General features: G+C 42.2%; 1 protein-coding gene across 2 annotated transcripts in view; it reads left to right on the forward strand.

Annotated features, from left to right (window-relative positions):
- The window catches only part of NPHP1 (nephrocystin 1), a 101,094-nt gene that overhangs the window by 12,785 nt on the left and 68,060 nt on the right, over positions 1 to 20,249 (forward strand). For both annotated transcript variants that reach the window (XM_036302254.1, XM_036302255.1), the window contains exons 4-10: positions 185 to 309; positions 2,929 to 3,163; positions 7,325 to 7,426; positions 11,280 to 11,380; positions 13,858 to 13,900; positions 14,952 to 15,048; positions 16,335 to 16,429. In XM_036302254.1, coding sequence (XP_036158147.1) covers positions 185 to 309; positions 2,929 to 3,163; positions 7,325 to 7,426; positions 11,280 to 11,380; positions 13,858 to 13,900; positions 14,952 to 15,048; positions 16,335 to 16,429 — 798 coding nt within the window. The remainder of the gene's footprint in view (positions 1 to 184; positions 310 to 2,928; positions 3,164 to 7,324; positions 7,427 to 11,279; positions 11,381 to 13,857; positions 13,901 to 14,951; positions 15,049 to 16,334; positions 16,430 to 20,249) is intronic.

Here is a 20,249-nt window from a genome sequence, read left to right on the forward strand (position 1 = left end):
TTTTTGTTTGGTTTACATTCTAACCATCTACATTTCTTTTCATCTTATTTGCCTAACGGAGGCCTAGTCTCATACTGCTATTTACTTTGTCTTCTAGCACATATAGGAGTTGTCTTTTCTTTTAAAGTAAATACAATAGAAAACAAATACATTTTTCAGTGAAATGGACTCATGTTCTCTCCAGGCCGATGAACCCGCACCTGTTGGAAACTATCATCAGAAAAAGGAGGAGGAGCTCAGTCTCTTGGACAACCTGACCCGCCAACTGCAGGAACTCGCCGTGTCCATAAGTAGAGAAAGTAGAACTGAGTATGCCGCTTCCCTTCCTTTCAGATGTGAGGCCACCAGTTTTAATGTTTCACTCAGGATACAGACACAACAGTACAGCTATAAACAGGTGGCCGTAGCAGGATAGTCAGTGGACACTGGTCACAGGGCACAGTAGACAGTGTGAGAGCCCAGCAGTCACGCAGAAGACCGCAGTCCTGCTTGGTTGATGTTCAGTGACGTCAAACAGCCGTGTTGTGTATTTGTCCAGATTTTAGAGCTGTTTCTGGTTTGAGGGTTAAGTTCAATACCAGCTACTTTATCCTTCTCAGTACTGGAAATCAGTGGGAGTTCTAGAGTCCTTGCACCTCCATCCTTAGCATTTTCCCAGGATACAGCATAAAGATAAGGGAGCAGCATTTGAGGACTCGGAATGGTTAATGTGTTCCTTTCTGCTTCCCACAAATTGGGCTTGTTTAGATCATCAGGTTCCTTCCACTTTGCAAAGGCTGTTACCCACCCTCCAGCAGGAAGCAGGCATGTTCCTGCCTCCAGCTTTCAAAGAATAGTTATGCAAGGAGAGCGTATGCAAGCAGATGATCCAAATAATTTTTTTTTTACATACGAACATTGACATTAAAGGCAGCATCTTTATTTTCATACATCTGTTTATTTAGCTTTTCAGATCTCGACTTTGTTCTCCAACTAGATGATAAATTACCTGAGGGCAAAATTGTGACTTCCCTTCTTTCCCCCTCCCATGGGACCTGACACTTTCTGCTGCAGTCTTCGTATGAATACTACACAGCACTTCAGCAGTATGTTTGGGGCCACTTTAAATGACAGAATTGCCAACAAAAAGCACAAAAATGCGAAATTCCTGGTACTAAATAGATTGTAAAAAGGAAACTTGTTTTCAGACCAAGAGCCGAAAAGAGAAGGCAGAGTGTCGCCTTGTTCAGCCTCTGCTGTGAGCGTGTGGATCGGGCAACTTGAATTTTTTGCTGCTTTGCACTCATTTGTGCAAGAACACAGAAGCACTGCAAGTGTTGATTGGGGTTACCAGATACATTTTAGCAAGTAGGTGAATTTACAAATATGGAATCTGCAAGTAGTAAGGATCAACTCTATGCAGAAATCAATATGTGACAACAGAGGCACAGGAGTAGCTTAAAGGGCCGGCAGGGTACATGGGATGATATCATCTTAAAGGTCTTTCATTTTGGGTGAAATGTAAGATTAATTCAGGTTAGACTATGGTAAGTTAGGGATGCATATTGTAAAACCTAGAGCAATCACTACTAAATAAGGGAAAGAAGTAGCTAAGAAAACCAACATAAACAATAAAATGAAATCCTAAACACGACCACTTTAAAGGTAAGCTTCTACAACATAAGCTGTAGGAGTCTCCCAAGCACACAGTGTCTGTCGCGCAGTAGGTGTCCTGTAAACATTTGATGACTTTGCTGAATGTTGAATGAATAAGTAACACTCAGAGTTTTAGTGACTTATCCCAGCCAGTATTATTTACACTCCTCTCCCTTCCCTCACCTTCCATTTTACCTCCTTCATATCTTTCCAAAGTCTTTCTCTTCCTCCTTAATCCTGTTTTCTTAGTCCATACTGTGGCCCTGTGTCACTCATAACAGCCATCTTTCCTTTAGCCCTTCCTCCAGTCTGTTCCCCATGTGTAGCCATCTTTCTAAAGTGCGGAGCAGATCCTGCCCTTCTCTTACTTCATCTTAGGGACTTGACATCTTTGCATGATGCTCACCTCTTCGCAGCCTCCCCTCCCCCATTTCTCCAAGCCTGTCCTGCCGTTAGTGACCTACTTGAGGCTCCCTGATCTTGAGCCCCCTTTCTCCCTTCCTCCTCCTCCTTGCTACTTCCTTTTACCTGATTAACTCCAACTCATCTCTCAAGACCTATTTCTGTCTTTCCTGATCCGCCGTCATGCGGTCTAGGTTAGGTGTCCCTCTTGTGTTTCCTTAGCATCCCGTGTGTGTCTCCAGGCTAGTACCTATTGAGCTCTGGAGTAATTATCCATTTTCTAGATTCTCCTTGAGAACGGGGAATTGAGTCTGGCTCACCTGTGTAGCCACTGTGTCTGACACGGACCAGCGTCGTCAGCGCCGACCTTTATTACAAGCGTGCTGTGGGGCAGACACTGTTCCAAACACTGCGAGTCGGTAACTCATATACTCCTCATGAAGCAAGTGCTGTTATTATCTCCACTTTATCAATGAGGAATGAGGAGCTTATGATTTACTGCCTGTAAATCACAGTTATTCCTGAACAAGCAAGAATAGAGCCAGAATTTAAACTCAGCCCGTGCTCTAAGCACTGTGTGCTGATTAATGCTCAAGCAGTTTGCTGGGTAGATGAGTCCAGGACCAGAGTGCACGTCTCTTGGCCTCTAGTCCCGTGCATGCTCTCCCTGTCACTTACCTTCCTGCTATATAACTCCTTCACCACGCAGTTCCTCAAGTCCCATATTCTTAGCTGGATGGTAGAAACCATTAGCCGTGCTTTTTCCTTATTTTCTTTATTTGCTATTTTCAAATATGGCCAGTTCTTCTATGTAGAGAAGTTACACTCATACTTCATCTGCTCTTAAGTACTATTTCAAGTGATCCTTGTCATAGAATTATTTTTTTGCAGAATTGAGGCACTTACCGAAAGAGAGGAAGATAATGATTTTGCTGAAGAAGATGAAGAAGACAACGATGATGACAAAGAAGAAAGTGAAGAAAGTAGTGGGAAGGAAGAAGAAACAGAAGAGGAAGAGGAAGAGGAAGAGGAACAGGAAAATGAGTCTCAGCGGCAGGCAAAAGATGAAGAATGCATTGCTGTTGGAGATTTTATTGCTCAGCAGGCTGGGGACCTTACATTTAAGGCAGGTAGAAACAAGACTGGAACCTAAGCTCAGGACCAATTTGCATACCTAACAGGATAAGGAGATTCTACCTGGGTACCTGTGTTACATATTCCTGATACTAAGTTTTTGAATGCTCAATCCATTTAAATAAAATAAGTAATAGTTATGATTTAATAAGTAGTCATGTGAAATTGTTATCAAAGTTACATGGTAGTAAAATGGTAAAAGAGCAATATTACTCTTCTACTTTTTATTTTATTTATTTATTTATTATCCTTTTAAGACTTTTTGTTAATTTAATTTTTCGATTGCAGTTTACATTCAGTATTCTTTTATATTAGTTTCAGATGTACCGCATAGTGGTCAGACAATCGTAGCCTTTACAAAGTGGCCAACCTGGTATTTCAGGTACCTACCTGGCACTGTACATAGTTATTAAAATATTATTGCCTGTGTTCCCTATGCTGTGCTTTACATCCCATGACTATTTGTAATGATTACTTTGTACTTCTTAATCCTGTTTCACTCTTTTCACCCAGTACCCTGAATCCTCTCCCCTCTGGCAACCATCAGTCTGTTCTCTGTGTCTATGAGTCTGTTTCAGTTTTGTTTATTTATTTTGTTCTTTAGATTCCATATATATGGAATCTATGTGGAATCTATAAAGTATTTTTCTTTCTCTGACTGATTTATTTTACTTAGTACAGTGCCCTCTATGTCTATCCATGCTGTTGCAAATGGTAAGATTTTGCTCTTTTTTTTAAAATTTATTTTTATTTTTATTTTTTATTTATTTACTTTTTTCAGGTGATCATCATAGCCGGGTTCTCTTGTCAGGGTCTCCAGCCAGGTTCTGTAGCCAGTTCTCCAGCCAAGTTCTATCTAGGATCTCCAGCCAGGTTCGGTCACCAGGTTCTAGTCAGGTTCTCTTGCCATGTTCTATCCAGGTTCTGTAGCCAGGTTCTGTCTCTAGGTTCTTCAGCCAGGTTCTCTCGCTAGGTTCTGTCTCTAGGTTCTGTGGCCAGTTTCTGTCCAGGATCTTTTGCCGTGTTCTCTCCAGCAAAGTTCTTCTGTCTCTAGGTTCTGTGTAGGTTCTGAGTATAGGTTCTGTGTCTAGGTTCTGTCTTCTAAGATCTGTCTCAAGATTTTGTTCTTTTTTATGGCTGAGTAATATTCCATTGTATATATGTACTATAGCTTTTTTATCCACTCATCTATTGATGGGTACGTGGGGTGCTTCCATGTTTTGGCTGTTGTAAATAATGCTACAGTGAAATAGGTGTTCATATATTCTTTTAAATTAGTGCTCTGGGTTTCTTTGGCTATATACCCAGAAGGGGAATTGCTGGGTCATAAGGTAGTTCCATTTTTAATTTTTTGAGGAAACGCCATACTGTTTTCCATTCTGCATTCCCACCAACAGTACACAAGGGTTCCCTTTTCTCCACATCCTCACCAACTCTTGTTTGTTGATTTATTGATGTTAGCCATTCAGTTAAGTGTGAGGTTTTAATTTGCATTGTGGTTTTAATTTGCATCTCTTTGATGATTAGTGACATTGAGCATCTTTGCATATGTCTATTGGCCATCCGTATGTCCTTTTTGGAGAATTGTCTATTCAGGTCCTTTGCCCATTTCTTAATTGGATTGTTTTTTGGTATTGATTTTCATAAGTTCTTTATAAATTTTGGATATTAATCCCTTATCAGATGTATGGGCAAATATGTTCTCCTTCAGTGGGTTGTCTTTTTTTTTTTTAAAAAAAATATTTTATTAATCTTTTACAGAGAGGAAGGGAGAGGGATAGAGAGTTAGAAACATCGATGAGAGAGAAACATCGATCAGCTGCCTCTTGCACACCCCCTACTGGGGATGTGCCCACAACCAAGGTACATGCCCTTAACCGGAATCAAACCTGGGACCCTTCAGTCTACAGGCCGACCTCTATGCACTTGAGCCAAACTGCTTAGGGCCAGTGGGTTGTCTTTTCATTTTGTTCATGGTTTTTCTTTTCTGTATAAAACCCTCTTAATTTGATGTAGTCCCATTTGTTTGTTTGTTTGTTTATTGATTTATTTTTTCATTGCTTGAGGCAATATATCAGAAAAAATACCACTCTGAGAAATGTCCAAGATTTTACTGCCTATGTTTTCTTCTAGAATTTTTATGGTTTTGAGTCTAACATTTAAGTCTTTTTTAAAAAAATATTCTCTTGTATTTATTATTATTATTTAAAAAATATATTTTTATTGATTTCAGAGAGGAAGGGAGAGGACGAGAGAGATAGATGCATCAATGATGAGAGAGAATCATTGATTGACTGCCTCCTGCAGGCCCCACACTGGGGATCAAGCTGGAACCCAGGCATGTGCCCTGACTGGAATTGAACCGTGACCTCCTGGTTCCTAGGTTGATGCTCAACCACTGAGCCATGCCAGCCGGGCCCATGTTATTTTTATTAATATAGCCTTGTAGGATAGTTTCTTTTAATGTGTTTTTTTTTTTTAAAAATTTGTTCTTTCTTGTATTATAGTTTGAGATCAGGTATCTCTGACTTTGTTTCCACCCCCTTCCTTGAGATTGCTGTGGGTATTTGGGGTCTTTTGTGGTTCCAAATAAATTTTGGGATTATTTGTTCTGGTTCTATGGAAAACACCATTGGTATTTTGATGGGGATTGCATTGAATCTACAGATTGCTTTGGGTAGTATGGACATTTTAACAATATTAATTCTTCCTATCCATGAGCACAATATATGCTTCCATTTATTTGTATCTTCTTCAGTTTCTAATAATTTCCTGAGTACAGGTCTTTTACCTCCTTTGTTAAGTTTATTTCTAGTTATTTTAATTTTTTTACATATTTTTATTGATTTCAGAGAGGAAGGAAGAGGGAGAGAGAGAGATAGAAACATCAGTGATGAGAGAGAATCATTAATTGGTTGCCTTCTGCACGCCCCACACTGGGGATCAAGCCTACAACCCAGGTATGTGCCCTCGATTGGAATCGAACCTGGCACCCTTCTGTCTGCAGGTCAACGCTTTACCCACTGAGCCAAACCAGCTAGGGCTATTTCTAGTTATTTTTTTTTGGATGTAATTGTAAATGGGATTATTTTCTTAGTTGCCCTTTCTGATAGTTCATTATCTTATCTATATATATATAAAAGCCCAGTGGGGTCTCTAGTCCTATATAATAATAGGATAATATGCAAATCAACTGAACGGTGGAATGACCGGTCACTATGATGCACACTGACCACCAGGGGGCAGATGCTCAGTGCAGGAGCTGCCCCCTGGTGGTCAGTGCACTCCCACTGCACTGCTTAGCCAGAAGCCGGGCTCAGGCGGGCGAGTGCAGCAGTGGTGGCAGGAGCCTCTGCCACCTCCATGGTAGCACTAAGGAAGGAGCAGCGAGAGAGCAGTAAGGAGCAGCGAGCAGGCGGGTGATAAGGAGCGAGGGATCCCGGACTGCGAGAGGGATGTCCGACTGCTGGCTTAGGCCTGGTTCCCGCAGGAAGCAGGCTTAAGCCAGCAGTCAGACATCTGGGAGGGGTCCCAGACTGCAAGAGGGCACAGGCCAGGCTGAGGGACCCCCGCACTGCATGATTTTCGTACACTGGGCCTCTAGTTGGTGTATAAAAATACAACTGATTTCTGAATATTTAGTTTGTGTCCTGCTACTTTACTGAATTAATTTATCAGTTCTAGTAGTTTTATTATAGAATCTTAGGGTTCTCTGTATACAATATCATGTCATCTGCAAATAATGCCAGTTTTCCTTTTTCCTTTACAATTTGGATGCCTTTTATTTCTTCTGGTCCGATTGCTGTGGCTAGCTACTTCCAGTACTATGTTGAATAAGAGTGGTAAAAGTGCACATCCCTGTCTTGTTCCTGATCTTAAGGGAAATGCTTTTAGTTTTTCCCATTGAGTATGATGTAGGCTGTGAGTTTGCTGTGTCTGATCTGATGTTGAGATATGCTCCCTCTAGTCCCACTTTGCTGAGAGTTTTTATCATAAATGGGAGCTGGATTTTGTCACATGCTTTTCCTGCATCTATTGATATGACCATATGATTTTTATCCTTCATTATATTTAAAAAAATAGTTTTAATGTTAGTAATTCTTATTTTAAGAGCAAAATTTAATTTAAAAATTTTACTTTGTTTTTCTTTAAGAAAGGGGAAATTCTCCTTATAATTGAAAAACACCCTGATGGTTGGTGGATGGCTAAAAATGCCAAAGGAAACAAAGGTCTCGTTCCCAGAACCTACCTGGAGGTTAGTATTTGTTGCTTCTTCTTTCCTTTTCCTCCTTCAACACCTTTTCACTTTTCATAAAAGTTAAGCTGTATTCTTGGATCAACTGACTATTAAATGACTTGAGGTATAGAATTTGCTTTAATTCTGAGGGACAAAGCATGGAGAAATACTGTGTGCTAACAGTCCTGGGACCTGTGAGTGTTCTCATGCAGGTGAGCCCTACAATGTCATCTCATAATAAAGATGCTGTATGGGTTCGTGCTGATCATAAAAATTAATAGGTGTTTATTATTTGTTGTAAAGGAAAACCACAGTTAACTTGTGTTTACTTCCACGCATATATGATCCCAACTAGGATATGAACATACTCTACATTCATGTTTGTGACCTATTGTTTTCCATATTTCATGAAATAGCATGGTCATTTTCTGTGACAATACATATAGATAATCTATTGGGATCAGTGCTGTTTAATAGAAACCTAATATAAACTATAAATATAATTAAAATTTTTCTAGTAACCACACTGAGATGTCTTTTTCCCCCCTGACACCACTTCTAACCAACTGTGTGGTTTTCTCTGACACCAAATATGTGTTGTTTTCCATACCAATTGTCTGAAACCAACCAGGTGTCCAACAGTTCAATTCAGTTCTGACACTAACTCCTGGAGTTAGCAGACCCCACAAGTTAAGGGTTCGGCCCGCAAATTGCCCGATTTCAGATGCCAGTCTCAAGTCCTGGGAGCCTCCTGTATTTGAGTGACAGCTATAAACTCAGGGGTTCCCACAGCCCTTCTCAGGTTTGAGAATTTGCTAGAGGGACTCGCAGACCTCAGGAAAACACCTTACTTGTGTTCATCAGGCTATTATGAAGGACCTGACTCAGGAAGAGGTGCCCAGGGTGTGCGAGGCGGAGGGAGTAGGACCTGGGACTTCCATGCCCCCTCTGTGTGCCACTCCCCCCAGCACTTGGACGTGGTCACTAGCCTGGAAGCTCCCTAAGCCCTGTCCTTTAGGGGTTGATAGAGGTTTCATTATGTGGACATGAGATTAAAGCCTTGGCCGTTGGGGACCGAATTCCCTCTCCAGCTCCTTTCCCCTTCCTGAATGGGGGAGGGTGCGGTGAAAGTTCCAGTCCTCTAATCACAGGGTTGGTTTCTCTGGCAAACAGCACCCCCTCCCATCACCGCATTAGCATAGACTCAAGTACAGTTATGAAGAACAGGACACTTCTGTCAGTCAAGACGTTCCAAAGGTTTTAGGAACTCTTGCCAAGAACTGGGAATAAAGACCAAATATATGTTTTTCATTATACCACATATTTTATTTTTAAATATATTTTATTGATTTTTTACAGAGAGGAAGGGAGAGGGATAGAGAGTTAGAAACATCGATGAGAGAGAAACATCGATCAGCTGCCTCCTGCACATCATCTACTGGGGATGTGCCCACAACCCAGGTACATGCCCTTGACCGGAATCGAACCTGGGACCCTTCAGTCCGCAGGCCGACGCTCTATCCACTGAGCCAAACCGGTTTCGGCATATACCACATATTTTAAAAAGTAAAAAAGAAACAGGTGACATGATTTTTAATAATATATTTTATATTATTCAACATATCAAAAATATTACCATTTCAACATCTGATCAATAGTAAAAAATGATTTTTTATGCTAAGTTCAAATTCCTGTGTGTATTTGACACTTAAATAGCGCACCTCATTTTGGAGGAGTCGCAGCAGCCACAGGAGGCGAGTGGCTGTCCTATCCCACAATGGGTCTGGCTCATCTTTTCGGTGGCAGCACAGTCTTCCAGCTCCACAGGTGGACATTCAGGTTGTTTCTGCCTGTCACAGCCATCAATTTTGTGGTGAAGAACCTATGGTTAGCTTCCATTATGAGTTACAAGAGATCCCCAAATAGTGGCTTAAATGAGGTAGAAGCAGATTTCTCTCGTACTTGGCAGACGGTGGAGGTAGCAGTCAAAGGGTGCTGAGGCCCAGCGAATGTTTCCCTCTGGGCAGGTGGGGGCAGCCCTCTCAGGGGTACCTCTGTAGCTTAAGCTGGCTGCTAGATCTTTGAACAGTTCCTAACAGCAGAAGAGAAGGAAAGGGAACAAGATGTCAAAACGCCCAAACTTCCATCTTTTTAAGACGGTTTCCTGGATGTTACTCAAAAAACTTGCAATTGTATTAGTTCTTTTCAACATCTACTGGCAAGAAGGGCTTGGAAACGTAGTCTCTTTGCTGGCTCTTGCTGAAGGGAGGGATTCTGTCAGAAAGGAGGCGGTAGAGGTTCAGCGGCAGACCCTCACAGCCCCTGTGACGCTCCGTCTGTCAGGCGAGTTTGTAGACTCCCTCCTTGCCCCCTGGTAGAGCCCGATGCTCAGTGCTGGGTCAGAGGGTTTGCACCTTTACATTTGGACTGAATTTGCTGTTTTGTCTTTCAGAAAGTTAGGCCTACTTGTTCCCCACCCCAGTGTCAAGAAAACATGCTTCCCCACACATTTTCAGTCGTAGCCATCATCAGTCTTCCTGCCAATGTGATGGCAAAAAAGGCTTGTGATTATTTTTTAAAATATATTTTTATTGATTTCAGAGAGGAAAGAAGAGGGAGGGAGAGACAGAAACATCAGTGATAAGAGAGAATCATTGATCAGCTGCCTCCTGCATGCCCCCTACTGGGTATTGCCTGCAACCCGGGCATGTGCCCTGACTGGTAATCGAATTGTGACCTCCTGGTTCATAGGTAGATGCTCAACCACTGAGCCACACCAGCAAGGCTTGTGGTTGTTTTCATTTGCATTCATGGGCCTGAGCTTCATGTCACATGCTTTTTTTTTTAAAATATATTTTATTGATTTTTTACAGAGAGGAAGGGAGAGGGATAGAGAGTTAGAAACATCGATGAGAGAGAAACATCGACCAGCTGCCTCCTGCACGCCCCCTACTGGGGATGTGCCCGAAACCAAGGTACATGCCCTTGACTGGAATCGAACCTGGGACCCTTCAGTCCACAGGCCAACGCTCTATCCACTGAGCCAAACCGGTCAGGGCCATGTCACATGCTTTATGACCATTTCTGTTTCTTCTTTGTAAATTGCCTTTTCAGTTCTTTTGACCATTTTTATAAGGGGTTTTTAAAACTCTTATTGATTTATTGGCATTTTTGTAATATTTTAATAATAAGGATATTAACTCTTGAAAATTTGTGACAGATGTTTTCTTTGTTGACTTTCACCTATGTTTATTTTTTATGTAGCTAAGTCTGTCAGTGTTTCTTTTCATGTATGATTTCTGGTTTGGGCGTCGTAATTGGAAATGGCTCCCCATCTCAGGATTATTTTCTTCTCACGCTGTTCGAGTTCTTTTGTTTGTACCTTTACTTCCTTTTTTTTTTTTTTTTTAATATATTTTATTGATTTTTTACAGAGAGGAAGGGAGAGAGATAGAGAGTTAGAAACATCGATGAGAGAGAAACATCGATCAGCTGCCTCCTGCACATCTCCCACTGGGGATGTGCCCGCAACCCAGGTACATGCCCTTGACTGGAATCGAACCTGGGATCTTTCAGTCCGCAGGCCGACGCTCTATCCACTGAGCCAAACCGGTTTTGGCTACTTCCTTTTTTTTTATTTGAATAAATTCTATCTGGAATGTATTTTGATTAAATGTTCTCTCTACCTCTGTCCTTGTAATTTTCCAAATAGTAAAATGATCAACTACATATTGAAATCTTCTTACCACTGACTTTTTTATATGCCCCTCATGCAAATTCGCATCTACACTCAAGTCTTTTTGAAAATCATTTTATTGGTTGATTTTTTCACTAGGTAAGAAAAGTGCCTTATATTTCCCTCATTTTTCAGCCCCATCATCAAGAAGAAGGCCACGAGTCATGTGAAGAAGGCAGTGAAGGCGATGTGGAGGTGGCGGAAGACAGAGCAGAGGGAGCACAAGTTGAGCATAGGTACCAAGGCCTGAGGGGATAGCAAAGTAAAATAGATGAAAGGTTTGGGAAACTGTTTATTTTTATCATTGTAAATAATTCAGGATTTTTTTGGTGAGAGACAACTTGCAGTTTGTGAACAGTGCTTTTCATATTACTGTTTGCTTAAAGATCATTGCTATTTTAATTTTGTGATTATTCTTTCTTTTTTTTTTTAATTAAATCTTTATTGTTCAGATTATTACATTTGTTCCTCTTTTTTTTCCCCCCATAACTCCCCTCCTCCCAGTTCCCGCCCCACCCTCCGCCCTCACTCCCCACCCACTGTCCTCATCCATAGGTGCACGATTTTTGTCCAGTCTCTTCCCGCATCCCCCACACCCCTTTCCCCCCCAAGAATAGTCAGTCCATTCCCTTTCTATGCCCCTGATTCTATTATAATCACCAGTTCATTCTGTTCATCAGATTATTTATTCACTTGATTCTTAGATTCACTTGTTGATAGATGCATATTTGTTGTTCATAATTTGTATCTTTACCTTTTTCTTCCTCTTCCTCTTCTTAAAGGATACCTTTCAGCATTTCATATAATCCTGGTTTGGTGGTGATGAACTCCTTTAGCTTTTCCTTATCTGTGAAGCTCTTTATCTGACCTTCAATTCTGAATGATAGCTTTGCTGGATAAAGTAATCTTGGTTGTAGGTTCTTGGTATTCATCACTTTGAATATTTCTTGCCACTCCCTTCTGGCCTGCAAAGTTTCTGTTGAGAAATCAGCTGACAGTCGTATGGGTATTCCCTTGTAGGTAACTGAGTTTCTTTCTCTTGCTGTTTTTAAGATTCTCTCTTTATCTTTTGCTCTTGGCATTTTAATTATGATGTGTCTTGGTGTGGTCCTCTTTGGATTCCTTTTGTTTGGGGTTCTCCGCGCTTCTTGGACCTGTAAGTCCATTTCTTTCACCAGGTGGGGGAAGTTTTCTGTCATTATTTCTTCAAATAGGTTTTCAATATCTTGCTCTCTCTCATCTTCTGGCACCCCTATAATTCTGATGTTGGTACGCTTGAAGCTGTCCCAGAGGCTCCTTACACTATCCTTGCATTTTTGGATTCTTTTTTCATTTTGCTTTTCCGGTTGGGTGTTTTTTGCTTCCTCGCATTTCAAATCATTGACTTGATTCTTGCGCTCCTCTGGTCTGCTGTCGGGAGTCTGTATAATATTCGTTATTTCAGTCCGTGTATGCTTAATTTCTAGTTGGTTCCCCAATATAAGATCGAGGGTCTCATTAGTTTTCTTGTAGATCTCATTAAGTTTATCGGCGGCTTCTAAACAGTTCTTGAGAGACCTTAAAAGTGTGGTTCTGAACTCTATATCTTCCATTGACAATTTTGTCCTGTTTCTTTGTCTCCGCATTTTGTTATGCTTCCTTGGTGCACCCCCTAGTGGTCTTTGTTCGCAGTCTTATAGTTAAACCTTGATTGTTGTAGCTAATACCAGGGAGGGTTTGACCTCCAGGCCAAGTGGCTATGAGAATCAGCTGTGTCAGCAGTGAGAGAACTTCTGTCCTCTAGGGAGGTGCTAATCTAGCCTTTGCCTGAGGCTATCCGGCAAATGCCTCTGTGCAGGGCTTGGGCGGGGCGGGTCGCACAGGATCAACAGGGTGGGCCGGAGAGAGCAGTTATGGCGGCTCTCAGTCCTGTCCCCAGGGGCTCTGCCTCTCTGAGTCCCAGCACCCGCTGCAAACCTCGGAGAGAAAGCTGCACTCGCTCTGACCGAAGCCAGACAGCCCCGTTTCTCCCGTTTGAGTCTGGGTCCCTAAAGACTCGCCCGGGTCTGGAGCTCAGAGTCTGTGACTCCCTCCCGATTGAAAACGCCAACCGCGCCCTCCGCCGCCAGCCCGCTCGCGCACTCCGCACGTCAGAATTTGACTTCAGCACTGCGCCTCCTCTGAGTGTCCGTATGCGTTTCTCTTTCCTCCTAGTTGTAGGACTTCCACTCAGCCGGCGTTCCTGTGGTTTTGGGTGCTGTCCCTTCTGTTTTTTGGTTTCACTTTTGAAGTAGTTGTTCAAAGCAGCAAACTCCGGCGTTAACCTATGCCGCCATCTTGGTTCTCCCTGATTATTCTTTCTTGGTTTCATCTGGATACTGTTAGGTTTTCAGAACTTACTGACAGCCCTGGCTGGGTAGCTCAGTTGGTTACAGCATCGTCTGATAGGCCAAGGTTGTGGGTTCAGTCCCTGGTAGGGGCACATACAAGAAGCAACCAATGAATGCATAAATAAGTGGAAAACAAATTGATATTTCTCTCTCCCTTTCTCCCTCTCTTTCCTCTCCCTAAAAAACAAACAAACACACCCCAAAACCTTTTCTCTCACAGTTTTGGAAAAGGAAAAAAAGGACTTACTGATAGTTATGTACTTTGTTCTTTGATTAATGAAGTTTCCTAACCAAGTGAATAAGCGTGACCTGTCTGTGCGTTCATGGTGCTATTTGTCTTCCAGAACTGATTCTCACTGGAGTGCTGTCCAAAAAGCTCTCTCAGAGGTTGGTACCGCCTGTCTTGTCAATGATGTCTCACTCTGTTACCTACCAGTCCTGCTAGAGTTCAGATGCACAACAGGATGGGGCTTTGGAAGAGAGCGCTGGATGTGAGACAGGGTGCAGGCCTGGGCGGAGCAGAAACATGCGCTTCTGGTTATCGAGCCTGCGCGCCAAGCAGCATTTCCCATCAGGTCTCTTCTGTAGGAAGAGTAACCTCTCTCACTGCTTCTGCCTGCATTTTCTTTTTTTTCTTTTTTAAATACATTTTATTGATTTTTTACAGAGAGGAGGGGAGAGGGATAGAGAGTTAGAAACGTCGATGAGAGAGAAACATCGCTCAGCTGCCTCTTGCACGCCCCCTACTGGGGATGTGCCCGCAACCAAGGTACATGCCCTTGACTGGAATCGAACCTGGGACCCTTGAGTCCGCAGGCTGACGCTCTATCCGCTGAGCCAAACCGGTTAGGGTTTCTGCCTGCATTTTCTATCATTTAGGTAAAGACTGCTGTTAAATTTTAGTTAATAGGAAAAATTCCAGAAACCTCCAAAAGTAAGAAATTATTCATAATCTTATCACTTAAAAAATTACATAGCAAAATGAAAATTCACTCCCCCAATAAATAACCACCATTAACAGTTTAGGAATTATTCTTTCTGACTTTTTACCCTGGGTCTTACATGGACATGCTTGTGAGTGTGTGTGTGGTATATATATATATATAGCCATTGTCAGTGCATATGAGTTAATGATATTAGCTCATCTGTTACATGGCCGTACACTGTGGGACGGGACAGGAGGGGGACGTTTTGATGAGGGATGTATGTGCAGGAGCACAGGGCTCAGCCCACTGGGCACAAGCTGAGGCTTAGGTCCTTGGGAGATGCTAGGATTCAGTAAAGGCTCCTCGCAGGAATTTGGGGTAAATTGCTGTGCTTGTTCACTAACATCTGTACCCTGAGCTTTCCTTTCTGGGCTGCAGTTGCTATAATGATAACGACAATATTGTAGAGGTGAGGGAAACGTGAATGAAAACAGTGAATCAATTGTTTTTAGCATCTTCAGCAGATAAACACTGTTGATGTGCTGACCACGATGGGAGCCATTCCTGCTGGGTTCAGGCCATCCACGCTCTTCCAGCTGCTGGAGGAAGGTAACAGTCCGGGGTCTCTCAGTGCCACAGACCTTAGTTAAGCTTTATGTCTGACTTCTTGTTTTAGCCCAAACAAGTTGCTTAAAAAGATGGTGAACCTCACATCTCATTGGTGCTCACTCATCTTTTCCTCATCTTTCCCGTGACAGTGGAGGAAGGACCCCTTATGCAATCAGAGGCCAGCCTGTCTTCCTATACTCTGGGCTCCAGAAACATGGCTCTTAATTGTCAGCCCCTCCCTGTATCTTCAGCTGGGCCCACCACTCCTTCCCTCATCAGTAACACTGGCAAGCCTAGTGCCTCCCGCCTCTGAGAACCAGCCTCTTCAGTCTTGTCCCTTTCCAGGCCAAGCCTCCCTTTCTCTGCTTTTCTTCACAGCAAAACTTTTCCAAAGAGTTTCCTTCATTCGTCTTTCCTGTTGTCTTACTTATGCTTGGATTTCCCTGTACTTGGCAACATTTGTCCATGAGAACATTTTATTTTATTTTTTTAAAAAATATTTTTATTGATTTCAGAGAGGAAGGAAAGGGAGAGAAAGATAGGAACATCATTGATGAGAGAGAATCATTGATCGGCTGCCTCCTGCACACCCTCTACTGGGGATTGAGCCCACAACCTGGGCATGTGCCCTGACCAGGAATCAAAACACGACCTTCGGGTTCAGAGGTCAACACTCAACCACTGAGTCACGCTGGCTGGGAATCTACTTAACTTTTAAATGGTTTTCCCCACTCAACTGTAAATGCATGAGGGCAGGGCCTCATTTCTCTGTTCTCATTTGGATTTCCAGGTCCTAGCATAGCACCTGGCACAGAGTAGGAAGTCAAAGATGATTTCTCCAATGAATACATGATTTTGTAATAAGTGTTCTTCATGACTAAAATTTGGGAGAATAGTATCAAAATGGTTTTGTGTTAAGAAGTAACAATAATGATTATATATTTTTCTAAATTTCCAAAAAAATATTTACAGATTTCTTGAATCTTACAAAAATATTTGAATGGATCATTTTCATCACGGGCCATGTATGTTATCGGCCTAAGAGGCTTTCAGATATTTCTTGAAGCTGCTTGGTGATCAGCTCTTATGTGTTTCTATTTTTATGTTTCCTCTATTGTTTGTCTGTAAATCCCGGTTGATGCCTCTGTCTTAGGAAGCCCATTCCCAGGAAGCAGCTGGACTTTTGGATGTCTGTTTCTTAAGTTTATAGCATAGAGTAATGGACTTTTGGCTTTGAAGTTAGTTCCTTTATTTGTAAGGCAATAAATAAAACATTATTTTTTCAGGGAATCAATTTCGAGCAAGTTACTTCTTACAGCCAGAGCTCACTCCTTCACAGCTGGCCTTCAGGGATCTCCTGTGGGATGCTAAGACAGGCACTGTAAGTGTAGCTACTAAGTTACAACCTTTCCAGATGTGTCCTGGTTGCAAGTATACCAACAACATGTAAATTGATTAATGCATTATGGAAAACAAAGAAATTGTTTCTGTTCTGTGATTTTGAAATACTCAATGAGTTTCATAACTAAGACAAAACTTGGGTTTGTGATTTATTTTGTTTCTCTTCTCCACAGCTCTCTTCTCCCATTGTTACAAAGGAAACAGTACCTATCTCAGTCATATTCTCTGCCTCAATTTCTCATGTATATAAAGGGAATAATAGCAATACTTGCCACATAGGGTTATTGCGAGGATTATGTGTGTGAAGGGCAGAGAATAGTGCCTGGCTCATGATGATAACTCAGGAAATGTTAGGCAGTGTCACCATCATCATCATCATCATCATCATCATTTGTGGGGAAGCACTGGACTTGGTTGGAAAGTCTGTAAGGAGGACTCTCTGAAAGGTCGGGGGCCTCTAAGGGACCTTGCCGAAGGTGGCAGCCCCTGCCTTGACTTTTGCAAACAAGTCTGAGACCCCAGTGTTTACTGAAATCTTTATGTTTCATCTTCAGATGTCCTTGCTTAAAGGACACTGCAGATGCATGTATCTTCTCAAGGCTACTTACCCTACTAATAGTATCTAGAAGTTAATTTTAGGTCAAACTGTTGCTACAATAAAAGCCTAAGGAGGCAGGTGAATGGGGCTGTTGGGTTCCTATAGCCAAGCAATCCCTTAGCCCTCTCTTTCACAGAAACATGTGTCAGAGTAATCATTCATCCGTTGCTCAGGGTCTGCTGGTCAGCCTCAGCAATTATAATTATTAATATTATGTTAATTAAGTAAGACTGAGTACTTTCTGATTATACTTTTTTTTGGGATTCCTTAGAGTAAAGGATTCCTGTATCCCCAGTTGAAGTAGGGCACACTCTTCATTTCATTGTACTCTCCAACTCCTTAGCAGATCTACACCATGTTGGAGTGCATCACTCCCCTTCCTGTTTAACTTCCACTTTTTCCACTTCCTGCCCCAGGGCCTCAAGGAGTGAACAGACCTACTGTGGTCAGGTGTTGTGGAGAGGAGTAGTGCAGAATTTTAGTGCTGCTTTTCCTCTCAACCAGAGTATTGCCTGGAACCTTCTTTGTATTAAATATCTCTTATTGCAAGTCAACAAAGATGTCGTATTTGGTATGTTTAGTATACTAGTACTGGAATACTGGGATAAATGGCATTTCATTTTATGAATTTTACACCCCGCTCTCATTTCTTAAAATGAAAAGGTGAGGCTTTTAGATGTTGCCTTATTTTATCAATGATATAAGGATTTTAAATGGAAGGACCATGATCATAAGGCAGAAAGTTAAGAATGGAAGATGTTCTTGGAGAGAACCAAGATGGCGGCATGGGTTGGCGCCGGAGTTTGCTGCTTTGAACAACTACTTCAGAAGTGAAACCAAGAAACGGAAGGGACATCACCCGGAGCCACAGGAGCGCTGGCTGGGTGGAAGTCCTACAACTGGGAGGAAGGAGAAACGCATACGGACACTCAGAGGAGGCGCAGTGCTGAAGTCAAATTCTGAGGTGCGGAGTGTGCGGAGCGGGCTGGCGGCGGGGGGCGCGGTTGGCGTTTTCAGTCGGGAGGGAGTCGCAGAGTCTGAGCTCCGGATCCTGGCGAGTCTTTAGGGACCCAGACTCAAACGGGAGAAGCGGGGCTGTCTGGCTTCGGTCAGAGCGAGTGCAGCTTTCTCTCTGAGCTTTGCAGCGGGTGCTGGGACTCAGAGAGGCAGAGCCCCTGGGGACAGGACTGAGAGCCGCCATAACTGCTCTCTCCGGCCCACCCTGTTGATCTTGTGCGACCCGCCCCGCCCAAGCCCTGCACACAGGCATTTGCCGGATAGCCTCAGGCAAAGGCTAGATTAGCACCTCCCTAGAGGACAGAAGTTCTCACACTGCTGACACAGCTGATTCTCATAGCCACTTGGCCTGGAGGTCAAACCCTCCCTGGAATTAGCTACAACAATCAAGATTTAACTATAAGACTGCGAACAAAGACCACTAGGGGGTGCACCAAGGAAGCATAACAAAATGCGGAGACAAAGAAACAGGACAAAATTGTCAATGGAAGATATAGAGTTCAGAACCACACTTTTAAGGTCTCTCAAGAACTGTTTAGAAGCCGCCGATAAACTTAATGAGATCTACAAGAAAACTAATGAGACCCTCGATCTTATATTGGGGAACCAACTAGAAATTAAGCATACACGGACTGAAATAACGAATATACAGACTCCCGACAGCAGACCAGAGGAGCGCAAGAATCAAGTCAATGATTTGAAATGCGAGGAAGCAAAAAACACCCAACCGGAAAAGCAAAATGAAAAAAGAATCCAAAAATGTGAGGATAGTGTAAGGAGCCTCTGGGACAGCTTCAAGCGTACCAACATCAGAATTATAGGGGTGCCAGAAGATGAGAGAGAGCAAGATATTGAAAACCTATTTGAAGAAATAATGACAGAAAACTTCCCCCACCTGGTGAAAGAAATGGACTTACAGGTCCAAGAAGCGCGGAGAACCCCAAACAAAAGGAATCCAAAGAGGACCACACCAAGACACATCATAATTAAAATGCCAAGAGCAAAAGATAAAGAGAGAATCTTAAAAACAGCAAGAGAAAGAAACTCAGTTACCTACAAGGGAATACCCATACGACTGTCAGCTGATTTCTCAACAGAAACTTTGCAGGCCAGAAGGGAGTGGCAAGAAATATTCAAAGTGATGAATACCAAGAACCTACAACCAAGATTACTTTATCCAGCAAAGCTATCATTCAGAATTGAAGGTCAGATAAAGAGCTTCACAGATAAGGAAAAGCTAAAGGAGTTCATCACCACCAAACCAGGATTATATGAAATGCTGAAAGGTATCCTTTAAGAAGAGGAAGAGGAAGAAAAAGGTAAAGATACAAATTATGAACAACAAATATGCATCTATCAACAAGTGAATCTAAGAATCAAGTGAATAAATAATCTGATGAACAGAATGAACTGTTGATTATAGTAGAATCAGGGACATAGAAAGGGAATGTACTGACTATTCCTGGGGGGGAAAGGGGTGTAGGAGATGCGGGAAGAGACTGGACAAAAATCGTGCACCTATGGATGAGGACAGTGTGTGGGGAGTGAGGGCAGAGGGTGGGGTGGGAACTGGGAGGAGGGGAGTTATGGCGGGGAAAAAAAAGAGGAACAAATGTAATAATCTGAACAATAAAGATTTAATTAAAAAAAAAAGGGGAAAAAAAAAAAGGGGGAAAAAAAAAAAAAAAAAGAATGGAAGATGTTCTTAAATTAGAAACCAGATGAAATTTGTTTATGGACATTCTGAACTGTACCTGTGAAGGTGAACCAAGCAGTCATATCCCATGGTCAGTGACTTCTCTCTGTCAAAACATCTGTTTAAGAAGCCAAGGAACAATGTAGCTAAGTGCTTAGAATTAAACCAAGAGGAGCTGGCTGGAAGCTACACATGCTGTGACCGTCTGCCCTCACCCCCATTGTGGAGGAGCGGCTGTGTGAATAAGCTCATACATCTTACCTGATTGTATGGCAGTTCCTCCCATCACAGTTTTATACATTTCCACCAAAGTGCAAATAATTCAAATATAAATCATCATAAAAAATGTACCTAAAAGTTTGACTTAAATTAATCATACTATTGACAGTTTTCTTGTGGGTGCATATTTGTTTGTAAAATTCTTCCTTTTGTTATTTGTACATTATTCTTATGTATATTTTCTTACATATTTATAAAAGATGCTTTGAA

Source organism: Myotis myotis, unplaced genomic scaffold (assembly GCF_014108235.1).
Source record: "Myotis myotis isolate mMyoMyo1 unplaced genomic scaffold, mMyoMyo1.p scaffold_m19_p_30, whole genome shotgun sequence".
In the NCBI taxonomy this organism is placed as follows: Eukaryota; Metazoa; Chordata; class Mammalia; order Chiroptera; family Vespertilionidae; genus Myotis; species Myotis myotis.